Genomic DNA, 15,991 nt, shown 5'->3' with positions numbered 1-15,991 from the left:
TATCAATTATTAAACCATTGAATATCATTCAGTTAAACAAATTATGTAAAAATAATATGCATGTGCTGATCAGTGAATCTCTGTCATTATAGAGCACGAGTTGCCGACTGTTGGATTAACTGAAAAATATATTAAATTACTTATAAAAATATTCAGTCCAACAATTTTTGAAGGGACTGACAAAAAAAATGCATATTGGCTGTAGTGAAATTTATTTTATTAAAAAATCATAAAAATTGGTTTGGAGCATAATTTACTATGAACATGCTTTTTCACCTTTTTGAGAACGTTCCCTTTCTCTTGAACTGGCAATCTTATATTTTGCTGAAACATTATTTGAACAGATGTAAACAACACGGCACTTATACAATTGCATTGTGTAATCTCGCGGAAAATAAAAATGTAAAAACAGGACTGCAGACACAAATAGCGAAAAAATGTGAATTTCACATGGAAAAATTGTTCCACTTTGTGTAAAATTAATGTATGTATATTTATGTGACACGCAAGGCATTTATTTTCATACATTACAATCCCTCCAGTTTTTCAAATCATGGATATGTAGTTCACTATTTTAAAAGATAAAGCAAACCCGAGGAAACAAAACAAATTATTTTGATAGTCCATATGAAAAAAACTAATGTAAATAGTCTCATCCAAATTTTTTTTTTATGATTATTTTTTGTGTGTTTCGCACTATTAAATATCATAGGTTACCTGGCTAAAATAAGAAACTATAGTAATTCTAAACCATTGATCAACATAATAATATCTGATATTTTACATAACAATAATATTTTCATTCGTAGTTATACAAAGAGATATAAATAGATCTTTTTAAATTCTATTTCATCATTGTAGAGCTAAAAGTCACTTTTAACACTTCAGAACATCCCAACATTACTAAAGCGTCAATTACATTGAGCTTTTTTATGAGCTGATTATTGGCAAATTTATAATCTGCCTGTAAATTCGCCCAGTGTAATCATCGAATAAGCTAATAAGCAGGTTGTAAACACTCCACCGAGAAAAGTTGAAAGCCGGTCAACTTTTCACACTACACGCCGGCGTGTGGGCTTACTGCGTCTGCGCAGTAGAGCGATGGTGGTGGAAAAACGAACTACTCATTTTGAAATTTACATTTTTGACGTTTAATGGAAACATTGTTATGGAGCGTAGCGACCTCCCGGTAAAAAAACGAACTACGTTCCGTCAAAATCGCTCGCTGGCTTGTGGCTTATCAGCGAATGGAAAGTTTTGTGTGTAATCATGAAATCGCAGTAGCTGAACCGCCCGCTTTTAAATTCGCCAATAAACAGCTCGTAAAAAAGCTCAATGTAATTGACGCTTAAGGAACATGGAAGTTGTAATAATTAAGAAAATACCCAATTATATAGGCACCTTACCTACTTATGCAAATGCAATTATCAGTTTCAAAGGTCAGTAGGTAACTAACAGTAGTGTATTACATATAATAGTATGACACATTTCAAAATAACTACTTAAATTTATAAAGTAGATAGTGATTTAGTGCTCGAAATGGACCGGAGCGCCGTTCCGGTTCGTGCAATCGGTAAAGTTATCGCTCCGTCTCGTGGAAAAAATAATTTGACCGCCTGAGCTAGATAGGCCATATAACAAAAAAATTAACACACTTATTTTTATAAAATTTGATGACTGTTAATATTTTCAGAAAATTGTCAAGGGCTTCGGTTCGTAAACTTTTCCATTTCGAGCGCTGGCTCTACATTGATAATTTAAAAAAAACTAATGTTTATTCAGAGGGTAGAAGAATTCTTGTATTGCCATCTACTCTCGTCTTCAATGGATATTTGAATTATTTTATTTTCCTTTGTGAGTTTTTGAAGATGGTGATTGACATTGAAGGCCGCGGCAGGCCACAATTCCTTCGGAGTCTCTGTGTATATTTTCTCTACCAGCTCGATTTCGGTCATGGGCTTTGACTCAACCTTTAGGGTCTCTAAAATTTGAGCCTCTCTACTATTCCTATGAGATATGTAATATTCAATCTTTGGAATGGGATTCTGAAAACAAATGTTTTAAATAACATTACAAAAAATAATAACACGTGTAAAACATTATATGTGTGTAGATATCTCTTATTCATTATACTTTACCTCTATAATATTTCCATGACCTGGATATATCACGTTTGGTTTTATGTCTAAAATTTTATTCAAACTGGTCATATAAGTGTAGAGGTCTTCAAAGACAGCTGTTCCTTCACCGAGAATACAATCTCCGCTGAATAATGCCGAGTCTTCAATCAAAGTCAGCACGACATGATCAGTTGTGTGGCCAGGTGTATGACAAATTCTGAGTGTAGCACCTTCAACTTTCATTTCTTGACCGTCTTGAAGCCATTCAATATCTATTGAGTTAGGCAATTGGTCATCCGGAGCGTCTTCCATACTGCGTTTATGTTTCCATATTTTGCAGTCAGCTGAAAAATTATAAAAATTACATCTTCAAAAGAAAGGTATTTTCTAATGCAGTCAACAGCTACGGTTCAAGGTAAATAATAATAATAAAACTAGAAATTTTTTGGAAGCTAAATAGTGTGTTTAAAATTAGTTTTTTCCATTGTATTATTTTTTCAAATTAGAACAAGCATACATTAATTAACCAATAAACCCTTTACTGCAATAAATATAAGAAAAATATTGCATGGGACCTGAGTTATATGCATAAACATTTGATAACACATGTGAATTTATATTGTACATTTTTATAATCTAGCTATAGTTTGCCAAAAAAATATTTTTTCAAACTGGAGAATATTGAAATTTTAATTGTGGTACCATTTTCAATAGAAAAATGAACAAAACCGAATATCGTTTAATCATAGACTATATACATCTGATTCAAGCCTTACTAGCAACTCTGCATTGCACTCCCAGTCCAAAATGTCACCCAGTGCAGCACTGAGAGGTGATTGGAAGTGGAAAGAACTGGTAGATCAAAATTATGAGGTCATTGGTTCGATGTGAACTGTAGCGCCATGTTGACAATATTATACAAATTTTATTTTGCCTGGATTACTTTAGACCAGGGGTTCTTAACGTATGGGTCATGATTCAAATGTTAGATGAGTCATGGAACTGGAAAGAGACTGCTCGGCAGAAAAATATTGGAAGAAAAGTTAAGCAAAAAAGCTCTTGGCTTTGATTTTGGACAGACATTTTTTCTTGTAGGAAAAAAAATGAATACTATTGTCTGAGCTGCGGGTTAAAAAATCCTGCTTAGGCGCTATCTGAACAATGTTACTATTCTGAACTCAAAAAATGTTTTTACATAATTGTCTAAAAATATTTTCGAGGTCAAGAATGGATATGTGTATAGAATTTATTGGCTTACATGGAAGGTTTTTGAAGATATCCTTGACGCCTCCAATGTGATCAGGGTGCCAGTGCGTGATGACAATGTGCGCTATGTCAACATTTTCGTCCTTGATGACATTTGTTAGTGATGAAACATATTGGGGAACATTTTCATCACCAGCATCTAATAAAATTCGTCTATAGACACAAATTTATTAAAATAAATCCTTCAGGGTTAGATCTTACAATTAAGATTTTTTACAAAACTAGTTAACATCGCAATCACGATAGGTATCAAAAAAATATATTTCCATCAGCTTACACACTTGTTTATTTTAATTTTATTAAATGTTGATCAAGGAGATATTTCATATTATTATGTATAGGTAGTTACAGTGATTTGAAATAGTGTTTCCTAACCTCTTGCCAGTTCCGATGAGATATGTATTAGTTCCTTGAAGTGTCATAGGACCAGGATTACATCCTAAAATTCTTATCACTCGAGAAGATAATTTAGAGACTGCAGGAATTATGGCTGCCATTGTAATGATTTTCTTGAAAATAAATTTTATATGTGTGGGATAAATAACAATGTCCAAAGATCAATCACTCGAGTGAATAGGCACACTCGTAAATATTATAATACACCAGTGGAAATTTTCATGTAGTTACAGTTTTGACGTTCTTATCAGTGGACGTTACAATATGGTTACAATATTAACCAATGATAACACAATATTATGAAGTATGACACTGACAAACGGAGAATAATATTTTTTTAGACCACACGTCATTTCTTAATTTTAAAAGTTGCTAGTAATGCTAGTTAGTAAAAATTCTCTGAAATCATAAAAACAGTAATCACGAGTCACGACCACGACAATAATAAATTTAATGTTCAAAATTATCAAGCTTATAATTTTTTTTATACTAGTTTATTTATTTTTCGTATAATATTTTAATTATAATAATTATTTGTAAGCATATATAATTTACATCATTCAAATAGTTCTAGTAAAATAGCTTAACAAAAAAATGACGTTGCAAAATCAATTAAAAGCGTATAACAATGTCATTTTTTTTTGCTAATTTTGGTGATACGATAGAAATACAGTAATATTTTATCAAATAAACCTTTATTTTGTTTTAATAATTGTATGATTTTTATTTTGGTGCTAATTTACAATTTTAAATTTAGTTGATAACTAGGAATGAATACTTGTCCTGTCAGTGTCTGTCTCGAGGCACATTTGAAGAACATTCGTATTTGGAAAAATAAACAATTGGTAACAGTCATACAATAAATATTAATTTAATGGCAACATCCTATTTAGGGCAACGGCAACACTCCATAAGTCAAGTCGGCTTAAAAAATGGCTGGGGCGCTCAGCAGATTTACTCACATACCTCGAAATTTCGGTAAAAATGTTCGAATATTAACAAAATTGTAAATAAATATTCACACGTAACTCGTTTCTAAGCTCGAACACTTTGTCGAACGTTCAATCGAAGCGTATTACATACGATATTGCATATTCATCTTACATAATAAAGTGTCGTTGTTTTTATTATATTATGTATTTTTGATGAAAATACGTCACATCAGCTGTCAAAATTAAATAAATAACACCTAATTTGTATCTTAAGAACGTGTTTTTTTTATTTCAGGGGCTGTAGTTCCGTTGGTTAACAATGTCACTATTAGACATAACCAAACCAAAACTAAGTTCGGTCCGCTGGCTGATGAAGATCGAGTTTTCACTAACTTGTACGGCAGGCACGACTGGCGTTTAAAAGGCGCAGTTAAGCGCGGAGATTGGTACAAAACCAAAGAAATCCTACTGAAGGGTGCTGATTGGATAATAAGTAAGTATAGACACTATTATTTGTGTACCTATAATTTTATACTATCTGAGTGGACTCATTTACTCAATAAAATTGTAGGAGTCTTGTGATTTTAATAGCAAACACGAAATTTCTACCTATATTGGATGAAAGAAATTAAGGTAAAGTTATACTACTCCATATTGTCAAAACAAGAAAGAAACTAACCCAAGTTCACATTTTTAAATGTAAAGACCAATTTGTGCAATGCAATGACATTATTAATGGACAACGCACTCAATACAGTAGCTAGCAAGTAAATTCGCGCATAGTGACATTCGCACATGCATAGGTAGACGTCACGCAATTTCCATTATGCGATATCACGCATCGGAAATTTATAGCAATATCACCTTTATTGTAATGGCGTTAGAACAGGTTATGCTATTCGGCAGACCGTCAAAAAAGTGAGTGTCTTTTTTTTTTACAACCTCTACTCTATGGAGTCCCATGTGATTTTTTTAGGATCAAACATGGTAAAAAAAACATTTTCACTCCATTATCCATCACTATATCCATGTGCTGATGCTATATTTTTAGACAAAAACATCCAGAATCACTTTTCAGGGCATTTTTTTGTGTTCCACAACAAATTATAGTAAGACTATCAATTTTGTCTGTTGAAATTATTTATTTTGTACAAACCGAATAATAGAGATTCAGACAATTGAGATTCTACCGAATATTATAGATGAAGTGAAAACATCCGGTCTGCGCGGTCGTGGAGGAGCTGGATTCCCTTCCGGAATGAAGTGGTCTTTCATGAATAAGCCATCCGACGGCAGGCCAAAGTACTTGGTTGTCAATGCTGATGAAGGGGAACCTGGTACATGCAAGGATCGTGAAATAATGAGACACGATCCTCATAAGTTGGTGGAAGGATGCCTCATTGCCGGAAGAGCCATGGGCGCCCAAGCCGCTTACATCTACATCCGAGGAGAGTTCTATAATGAAGCTAGCAACATGCAAGTCGCCATCGCTGAGGTATGCATCTACAGTCGAACTCAGTTATCATTATCACGGATATTGCGAGATCTCGGATGTAACGAGGAAATATTCGTTGACATTTTAGTTTATGATTTTCTCCATACATTTATTAACTTTTATAACGAGCTACTTATCGAGTATACCGAGCTAAAATATCGTCAATAATTTAATTTTCTTAAAATTGTTAATGTGATCGATCTGATCTGATCGTTTAAAAACATTTCGACACCACGATCTTTTTAGACCATGCCACTAGACAGTAGTAAAATCGAGAAACAAATGTACGTGTACACAGAATTCAAGTAAATATTATAGATTTCAATCAAAATTCAGTTTTATTTTATCTTGGGTACAAAAAAATGAAATACAAAACTTTATTTGCTTTAACTGCTGTGTATGATATTATAATAGATGCCACATACGTTTCTGAAGTCTGCTTCTATTTAGTGGCGGCACCTATATACATATTAGGTACATTTAATGATGACTTCTCTGCATCTCGTTCAACATATTTTGTTTGAGTTAGTATTGTGAACTATTAGATATAGAAAACAGATGATTGAGTGTATTTGTAGACATGTTGAGTAAAACTAATTATTTTTCTTACTAGGCATACCAAGCTGGACTGCTGGGTAAGAATGCCTGTGGATCCGGTTATGACTTTGATGTGTACATGCACCGCGGTGCAGGGGCGTACATCTGCGGAGAAGAAACTGCTTTGATCGAGTCAATTGAGGGCAAACAGGGAAAGCCCCGCTTGAAGCCACCATTCCCTGCTGATGTCGGCGTGTTCGGTTGCCCAACCACTGTTACCAATGTTGAAACAGTAGCTGTGGCGCCTGTAAGTTATATCTTTCAATTAATTTATGATAATATACGAAAATCTAATAAGAGTAAAAACTCGATTATCCGGATTTCTTCTTTTGCGACTTCCGCAACTTCTAGATTCGTAGCTGAGAATTTTAACTGTTCGGAGGTCGTCAAATGATTTATGCATAATAATTAAAAGTGCGTAATAATTGTAAATATTAAATTCGAGTAGAATACTTGTGCTTAAACGATGAAATGTGTCAATACAAAATATTTGGTATAATGGGAGGTGCCAGTGGCACTGAGCAATATTGCCTAAAAGCTAATTACACCTTCTAATCTGTTTTCTATAATAGTAGGTACCTATCCCTGGTGTGGATGAATTCATTTTTCGCAGTACCTACCTACCTTAATAAAAGGTGCAACACGCATATAAATCATTCTTTTGCGATACCTATTGTCTCAATTATTTCTAAATACTTCTATTCATAATTTTATCAAGATACTAAAGAAATATTTTTCTTATCGATCATCAAATTTCATTTTACAAAGCAACAACCTCATTCCAATTAATTTGTTAACTTGATTTTTTTTTTTTGTAATTGGCCAAATACTTATAATCTTAGTACACAAATTTTAATTCAAAATTTTTTCTATTTTTTACATTCAACTATGAAATGGTCTGAAAAACTTTCGTCATAAGAATACAACAGCTGTAAAAATTAGTTGAACAAAGCTAACTCTCAGTTCTGTGTGTTCTGAATACAAGATAATTTGACAACGTTGCATGAGCAAACCAGTGTGTTGATCGAAATGAACAATATAGAGACATTAATAATAATTTTGAGTATAAACATATTTAGAGTTTAGCAGTGGCGATTCTCCCTTGAGAGCGTTGGAGCGGTGCACACCCACCCACTCAATTTATGCGAAAAGACTTTTTTTAAATGAGTATTTAATTTATATTTGATTAATTAAAAGTGTTCTGATCTATTACCGTAGTCATTAATTCATATACAAAAACAAATTCTAATATGTGTTTTTAACCGGCTATTTTAAATAATAATATTATATGTTGATGTGAGCGATATTCGCCATCGCTCGACCAAAGCGCCCAGTAATCTAATTTCGATTTCTTTGCAATGAGAAAGAGCGTCGTCTGGCGCGTGGAACAGCAATACGTAAATATTTTTTCTACGTGTTCGGGAGCGACAGTTCAAGTCGCTCTCGGCCCGAACGCAGATTCATCGGTTTTAAAACAATACAGCCCGTATCAGACGTACAATTATTGTATGACAATTTTTATTCAATATTATTATAAAAATAAATTCTTTTCACAGTGCGCATTTAAATTTCTGCACATGTTGACAACATTTCTCAAATTTAGGCGAAGTACAATTAAAAAATAAACTTCAAGTTTTTTTTCAGTTTGATAACTAAATTCACAATGTTTATCAATTATGATATCTCTTTAAACTAGCTCTGTAATACGTCTGACTTTTGAGATAAAAATAAACTCAAAAATGAATTGTCTGTTATTTACAGCTTGGATAATTTTTATAATGCTGATGGCGCCTCAGCATTATAAAACATTTTAATCGAAAAAAATCTCATTGACACATTTACGGAAACGGTTTTACTATTAAATTTAATTTTTACTATTCCGATGACATCAGTGGAAAGCGAAAGATGTTTTTTCACACTCAAACGGATCAAGTGTTTTAGTAGAAACACCATCGCGCAATCAAGATTGAACGCATTATGTATGCTCAGTATCGAAAAAAGAATGATACAAGAGATTCCTGACTTCAACAAACGCGTAATTGAAAAATTTGTGTCGATGAAAAACAGAAGAATGGATTTCTCATACAAATGAACAATAAATCCCGGTCACTGCCAGATACGAGATATTTCGGTACTACTAATAATTCGGTCAAAACAAAATAGTTTGTGTTAAAGTTTAAAATCCATTTTTTTTTCAAGAAAAACTGTTTTTAGAGGTACAACAAATAATAAATAATGAGTTATTTATTATTTCTTTTAAATGTACTAAATTAAAAAAACCAATAGTTTTTTTTTTTGATTTTTTGGTGAAGTTTTGATGAAGGCAAATGCCTTTTTACGGCAGTCAAAAGGTGAAAAAAGTGAACTCCCAGTAAAATAACTCACCGGTCGCCACTGGAGTTTAGTAATAGCAGACTATATTTTAAATTTAATAAAAAAGACAGCAAGTTGCTACTCATCTACATCATTATATATGACATGTGAAATAGTGATCAACATCAATCATACATAAGTATTTGGGTATGTGTGTGATTTACTTTTTGTTGGAGAAAAAAAACATACAGGAGGACCTCGACTTTCGCACATAATTGGTTCCTGAAAGTGTGTGCGAATGTTAAATGTTCGAAAGTAGATGGAAGTAAAAAAAAAAATTTAATTGTGTGTATTTTAAAATATTTATTTATCACGTAAAAATATAACATCTTTAAGAGGCGTTTAAGACCCATATTGAAGTGGGGTTTGCGGGTGTTTCCCTTAAAAAGTTATCAAGAGTTAACTGTTTGCCACTCTTCTTTTTCTTATTTTAAATGGTAAATTATTAACTTTACGATATTGCTTAACTGCTGGCACGAAATGTAAAGTGAACCAATCTTTAAATATTAACGCAGTAAACCCAGGCTTTTTTATTTGATTTCCAAATAACTGGAAGCAATTCTTTATCTTTCCCTTTCAATGCTCTGTGATTTTCTGGTTGATAAATAATTAACATTGGCATCAATTTTAAATCACCAGCTAAGTTTCCACCAAGAAGCAATGTCAATCGGTTTTTCGAAGGTTTATGCCCAGGGGCAACTGATTCTTCCTTAGAATTGTAAATTCCCAATACGTTAACCAGTAATTACGATTTTACGCCTATTGATTGTGCTATTAGTGAGTAATTATTTAACGATCTATTATTTAGGGTTTTGACAATTTATACGCCTATTGAATGTATTATTTAGTAATTAGGTAGGGTTTTTTTACAAACACTTCAACTATGCATAATTTGTTTGTTATATTTTTTATTGTGGTCCTTGGACTTGGTAAGTAAATGATAAAGGTTTTACCTACTTTATTGTATTAATTTATTATATAAGTTAGAATTAACCGTGTGTATTTACCATCGGTGAGTGCGCATGTGCCTAAAGATGCCAAAAGGCGAAACCCGGGTCACAAAAAACGACTCACATGTGATAGTACAAAACTTAAATCAATTAGAATTTAAATTTAAATTCCATCGAGTACCCTCGGTCGATAGTATTAATATTAAAAACTGGTTAATTAAATTAATATTATATGTCACCTCCTTCTTCGTCTTACCGTGATATTCTTTAGATTTATAAATTTGCAAGGAACAGATTTGCGAATCTGACAAGTGGAATATGCCAGCAAAATAATCATAATATATTGTAAACTTGGAAAACACTGTTATCCATTGATTTACCATATAGGATAAGCTTTTTGTTAAATTGGGATAGGTTTGACTCATACACAATTTCTGGCAGTTTGTAAGGCAATGGGTCATTCGGCGGTCAGTCATTAGGCGGTATGCAGCTGATGAAATTGTATATTACTATGATGCAGTTGAGCCCAAACTGTTATGACATCTATGATTTTCATTCAAGGACGTATCCATGAGTGCAGTGAAAAAATTCAAACCTCATTAATTATATCCAACACAAAATAGCATTCATGCTATATTAAAATAATCATTGTCGGTAAATTTATTCTGCCATTCAAGTGAATACATTGCAATGAAAGCCTTTTACATGAATTTTATTAATTTCAGACTATTTGCCGACGCGGTGGAGAATGGTTTGTGTCGTTCGGCCGCACTCGTAACTCCGGCACGAAGCTCTTCAATATCTCCGGACACGTAAACACTCCTTGCACCGTTGAAGAGGAGATGAGTATTCCACTTAAAGAATTGATCGAAAGACATGCAGGTGGTGTTACCGGCGGATGGGACAATCTTCTCGCTGTTATCCCAGGAGGTTCTTCTACGCCTCTAATTCCTAAAAGGTTAATTTTATTGATTTTTCAAAATATGAATTGATTTAGTTTCAATTATAAATCACGCTACAGTAATCAATCACTAGAAAATTTACCAACCTTACTTGGGCAAGTGAGATGCAATGTGAGCACATTGTAATGCATGTGGGATAGTCACCGCAGTTCTTCAGTTAGTGCCTTGCTTAGGGTAATGTGCTTATATATTTGGGCCACCTAGACGATTTTATAGTCTATCCCCTTTATATGTGGTACCTATCGGGAGTGAGCATGATTCAGTTAGTGTTTTCATATTTCAGCTTTTAGCTTAGATAAGAATAACAATACACACTTGAACAGTGAGTCACTGTGTTATAATATACCTTCAACATTAAATCACTGCAATTTGTTAAGGCTTATTCAACTTCAGTGTACACTTAGAGAATGAATGACAGGGTGCATTTTGAATGTGTGTGGATCCAAAGTATGAACCTAATAATTTGGAATAATTTGCTAATGACTATTTTTCGTGGAAAGATCTCTTAAAAAACATCTATAAGAGGCAGCAAAGATCCACACTAGATTCTAGAGCAGCGGTTTCCAACCTGGGAGGCGCGATCTATTGCCAGGGGAGGCGCCAAAATTTTTGAATAAATTATTTTTTATACCATAATATCTACAAATAAATAAAAGTTAATATCTTAACGTAACAGTGAAAATTCAGTGCATGAATGTTTATTTAAATATATAATACATATATTTAAATCCTATTAAAAAAATATTTGGAGCGGAGAAATTTAAAAATGGCGCTTTTGCAAACGCTCTGTTTCGGTAATGCACAAAACGACCGCTGGTTGCATGAAAACAATAACCTTAAATTTAAATGTCACTCGTAGCTAAAGTGTCCACTGAAGCGTGTAGGCAGGGTGTGATATTTTTTTTTAAACTGTTTTTGACGTGATTTCTTTAATATAATATAACAATAATACATGTCTCCACTTTTAAATGATTTCTACGCCAGATATATTGAAGCAAACAAAAATCTATTTCCTGAGTTCTTGGTTAGTTTGCTAATGCATTTTTCATATAATTTTATTAATAGTAAAAAAATTCGCCTGCGGCGCTGCTTTGTTTCAGGGCTATTAAATATTTTTAATATATGGGTGAAAGATCCTGGCCTGTGGGCCCTATTCACTATGTGGAGCTCATGATAGAATCCATTAATTTTTGTCAATGAACGATGATGAATTTGGTTGACTTCTTTTAAAATTGATTGTGGTAATAAACAAGCTCATTCGTCGCATGAAAAAAAAATTAATTAAAAAATGAATTTGATATAAGTAAGTAGTAAAAACTTGTGTGTTAAAAAAGTGTCTGTATTATTTAATGAAATAAAGGGGGGGAGGCGCCAAGATTAGATTTTTTTTAAAGGGAGGCGTAGTAACACAAAGGTTGGAGACCACTGTTCTAGAGCCAATTATAGAAGGTTTCAGTAAAATGGGGGAAAAAATCGGAATCTTATAAGTGCTAGTAATCTTGGTACAAATTTTTAATTTGAATTGCCAGTTCAATAATTTTAGATGTGGATTGAAGCATATAAATCATTTTACACTATTTATACAGCATTAATATTGCTTAACAAAAAATGCTAGTTTAATATTTTTTACAAATAAACACAAACATTATATTATTATACATACAGTTATTTGGTATGGAGTCTTTGCGACTGCCTTCCAGTGATTTTTACCATGCCATAAATGGCATAAATCATTTTTGGCAATGATGAAGAGTGAGATAAATGAAATATTGTTTTATAGTCGATATTGTTTCTTTGGTACCTTTTTTTATCTGACAATGATTATATACATAATATTTTATAATCCAAATAAAAACAAATTATTTTTATTTCATTGTGAATTTATAGTGTTTGTGAAGATGTTTTGATGGACTTTGATGGTCTTGTCGCTGCTCAGACGTCTTTGGGAACGGCAGCCGTGATCGTAATGAACGCCCAAACTGACATCGTGAAAGCCATCGCTCGATTGATCATGTTCTACAAACACGAATCGTGCGGACAATGCACACCATGCAGGGAAGGAATATCATGGATGAATAAAATCATTTATAGGTGAGATTTATTTTTATTCGGTTCTAAAAATTATACATGAACCATACATGGATGAACATAATACAATCACCAGTGTAAGTGCTGTACCACCTAAGGGCCTAAGTTGGTCTATTAAAATTTGGGAATCAACCAATAGTTTTCTAATTTATGGCTTAAATCAATATAGACAACCGCATATGGATCAGAGCGCTCAATATTTTCCAAAAAATATCAAAATGTATTTGATTTTTTGTAATTTATCTTGGATGAACAAAGGCAATAAGTTTTTAAACTTCTGAAATGAATGTGTATGGAAGTTTAAAACACCCATACATTCTCAATGCCACAGGCAAAATAATATCTATTTACGCAATCTACTCTCAAAAATTATATTATTCACCTATCTATCTTTAAAATATGCTGCCCTTAAGCAGTACATGATCTGCCCGCCCCTTGGGGGTGTCATAATTGTCCCAAAAAAATCCCATCTCAAGGAACAGCTTAATTCATTATCAACCATATTTTACTTTTTACAATATTTTGTAACCATCCTATCATACATTAAATATATAGGTACAAAAATTCACTGATTGAAACTGAAAATAAGTACTGATAAATAACATCTTATTCATTTCAGGATGGTCGACGGAAATGCTTCTCCTAGTGAAATTGATATGCTATGGGAATTATCAAAGCAGATTGAAGGTTTGTCTTATTGTATTTTATCTCAAATTTACATTGATACAAAAAAAATCCATTAACCCAACGGTTTCCAAAGTGTCTGCCGCGGCTATCGTACAGGGGCACCGCAGACTATTCCAGTATTTTTACCGAAATGATAGGTAGACTATCATTCACGTAACTTTGCCATTGTACAAAGTGACAAGGATTTGTATGTATACGCAACCGTTATAAATGTATTAGTAAAAGCCGAGCACTCGATTGGTTGACACAAGTGCGCCGTATAATTGTATTAGTAAATTCCAAGCACTCGATTGGTTTATTCTCGTTTCTATCCATTCCCAATGGCAAGGTTACGTGACTGAGACTATACTTACATGGTTTTAACCATTTAAACGCCCCCATAGATTAGTGCATACATCTCATCACTAGTTGAATTACCTAACCAGAAATAAAATCAGACTCCCCGCACATATGCATCATCATCAACCGGAGTCGAAACACTGCTGGATGAAGGCCACCCCTAGCTCTCTCCACCCTTCTCGGTCCCTAGTTCTTTGGTGCTACGTACGTCCACTGAACTTTATAAGCTCTTGTTTTAGGGCGTCCCTGTGGGTGTTTAGTGCCCCTTGGGTATTATGCTGTGATAAAAAGCTAGTATCGTAGAAAGAAAATGATGGTGGTTTTTTTGTGCTTTTTTTTTGTTAACTGTTAGGTATGTTCTGACTGAACAAAATTATGATGTACCTACCGAGGGTGCCATGAATTGAATAAGCTTGGGAACTTACCCACAATAATAATTGAACATACCTTTTATTTTAGCTAGATTAATATTATAAGGATCATAAGTTATTGATGATGTTTGACAGTTTACACGCCATAAAAAAAGTACTAATACATTTATTATAAAATATTATATTGATAAACATTCCTTATTAAAAAATTAGACTTATTAGTGTTAATCATCATCGCAAGTATCCATTATTTTTCTTTCAACCTACTAGTTGACTATCGATTTTGAACTAGGTGTCGGCCAATAATATTATTTAGATTCTCAATAACCTGTTTTGAAATATGTAAATAAGAATGATTTTTGATGTTCATTTTATCATATCTAAGGTCACACAATCTGTGCGCTGGGTGACGGTGCAGCGTGGCCGGTCCAAGGACTCATTCGTCACTTCAAGCCCGAGTTGGAACGCCGCATGCAAGTTTTCCACGATCAAGAGCAACAGCGGAAAACTCAATGAGTGATCACTTTCAAATCTGCAGCTTAGGTGAACATTAAATCAAATGATTTTAAAATTATCTGATTATCTAGTACTTTAAATTCTTTTTGGTTTTCAACTAAATGCAATTTTAATTATTGATCATTCAAATGTGATAGACATTATAAAATATAAACCATATACACACTATGTTTGCATAAGTAATATTATCAATTTATTTGTCTTTTTTATCGATTTCAAGAATTTAGAATATTATGTCCTAAAGTCATGCAAGTAAGATGTATCGTTATGTTTTGAGTGCATTTCTACTCTCATCGTCCTTTTAAATTTGTCTCATATATTTTTTTTTTAAATAAGTCTTAAAATTTGAAATCGAATACATATTGGTAATAAATTGGTTGTATTACTTAAATTTTTATTTTAGTTTTCTTTTAGCAGTTTGGTATAAAAAGTATTTTTTATTCCAATTTACCTATATGCTAAATCCAACATGTTTTAATGTATAGATAATTTATTTGTAAATATTTTCATTTAAATAAATACTTTGTAGTATTTGTCCACCATTTATATAACATGTTATGAAAATAAAAATACTTCATGAAGTGGATAAAAGCTATTATTTTAGTAATCCTTCTTCCCATACCTTGGATACCTACATGACACCAGCATAACATTTTATTCACTTATAATATTGGCTTGAAACTCTTCTATTAGCGGCCTGCACACGCACAATCTTTCCTATGTGAAAATGTAGTGTGCGCGATGTCGCGCGGCAAAGATCGTGTGAACATCGCGTAGCGAACAGCGGAAAGAGTGAGGTTAGTCGCGTCCTATCTTTCACGTGTACCACACGTCAAATCGTTTTTTAGCGGCCTTTACACGTATAATCTATATTGCGTGTTCAGGAGTGTATGCGCCTG

At 33.0% G+C, this 15,991-nt stretch overlaps 2 protein-coding genes across 2 annotated transcripts; one reads left to right on the top strand and one right to left on the bottom strand.

Annotated features, from left to right (window-relative positions):
* Window positions 1-195: 195 nt before the first annotated feature.
* On the bottom strand, window positions 196-4,153 carry LOC147066211 (beta-lactamase-like protein 2 homolog). The gene is made up of 5 exons (XM_085955888.1): window positions 3,762-4,153; window positions 3,379-3,539; window positions 2,139-2,464; window positions 1,349-2,045; window positions 196-903 (listed from the first exon to the last, which is right to left on the bottom strand). The coding sequence occupies exons 1-4, from the start codon at window positions 3,881-3,883 to the stop codon at window positions 1,779-1,781; spliced, it is 876 nt and encodes a 291-aa protein (XP_085812014.1). The 5' UTR covers window positions 3,884-4,153; the 3' UTR covers window positions 196-903; window positions 1,349-1,778.
* A 552-nt stretch (window positions 4,154-4,705) lies between these two features.
* ND-51 (NADH dehydrogenase (ubiquinone) 51 kDa subunit) lies at window positions 4,706-15,688 on the top strand. Its single transcript, XM_085955881.1, has 8 exons — window positions 4,706-4,760; window positions 5,010-5,207; window positions 5,917-6,209; window positions 6,823-7,053; window positions 10,855-11,087; window positions 12,979-13,182; window positions 13,799-13,866; window positions 14,962-15,688. The coding sequence occupies exons 1-8, from the start codon at window positions 4,715-4,717 to the stop codon at window positions 15,090-15,092; spliced, it is 1,404 nt and encodes a 467-aa protein (XP_085812007.1). The 5' UTR covers window positions 4,706-4,714; the 3' UTR covers window positions 15,093-15,688.
* Window positions 15,689-15,991: the final 303 nt, after the last annotated feature.

This window comes from Rhyacophila brunnea, unplaced genomic scaffold, assembly GCF_057557595.1.
Source record: "Rhyacophila brunnea isolate RB1 unplaced genomic scaffold, BYU_Rbru_1.0 scaffold_5, whole genome shotgun sequence".
NCBI lineage: Eukaryota > Metazoa > Arthropoda > Insecta > Trichoptera > Rhyacophilidae > Rhyacophila > Rhyacophila brunnea.
This window is presented reverse-complemented; position numbering and strand designations above follow the sequence as displayed.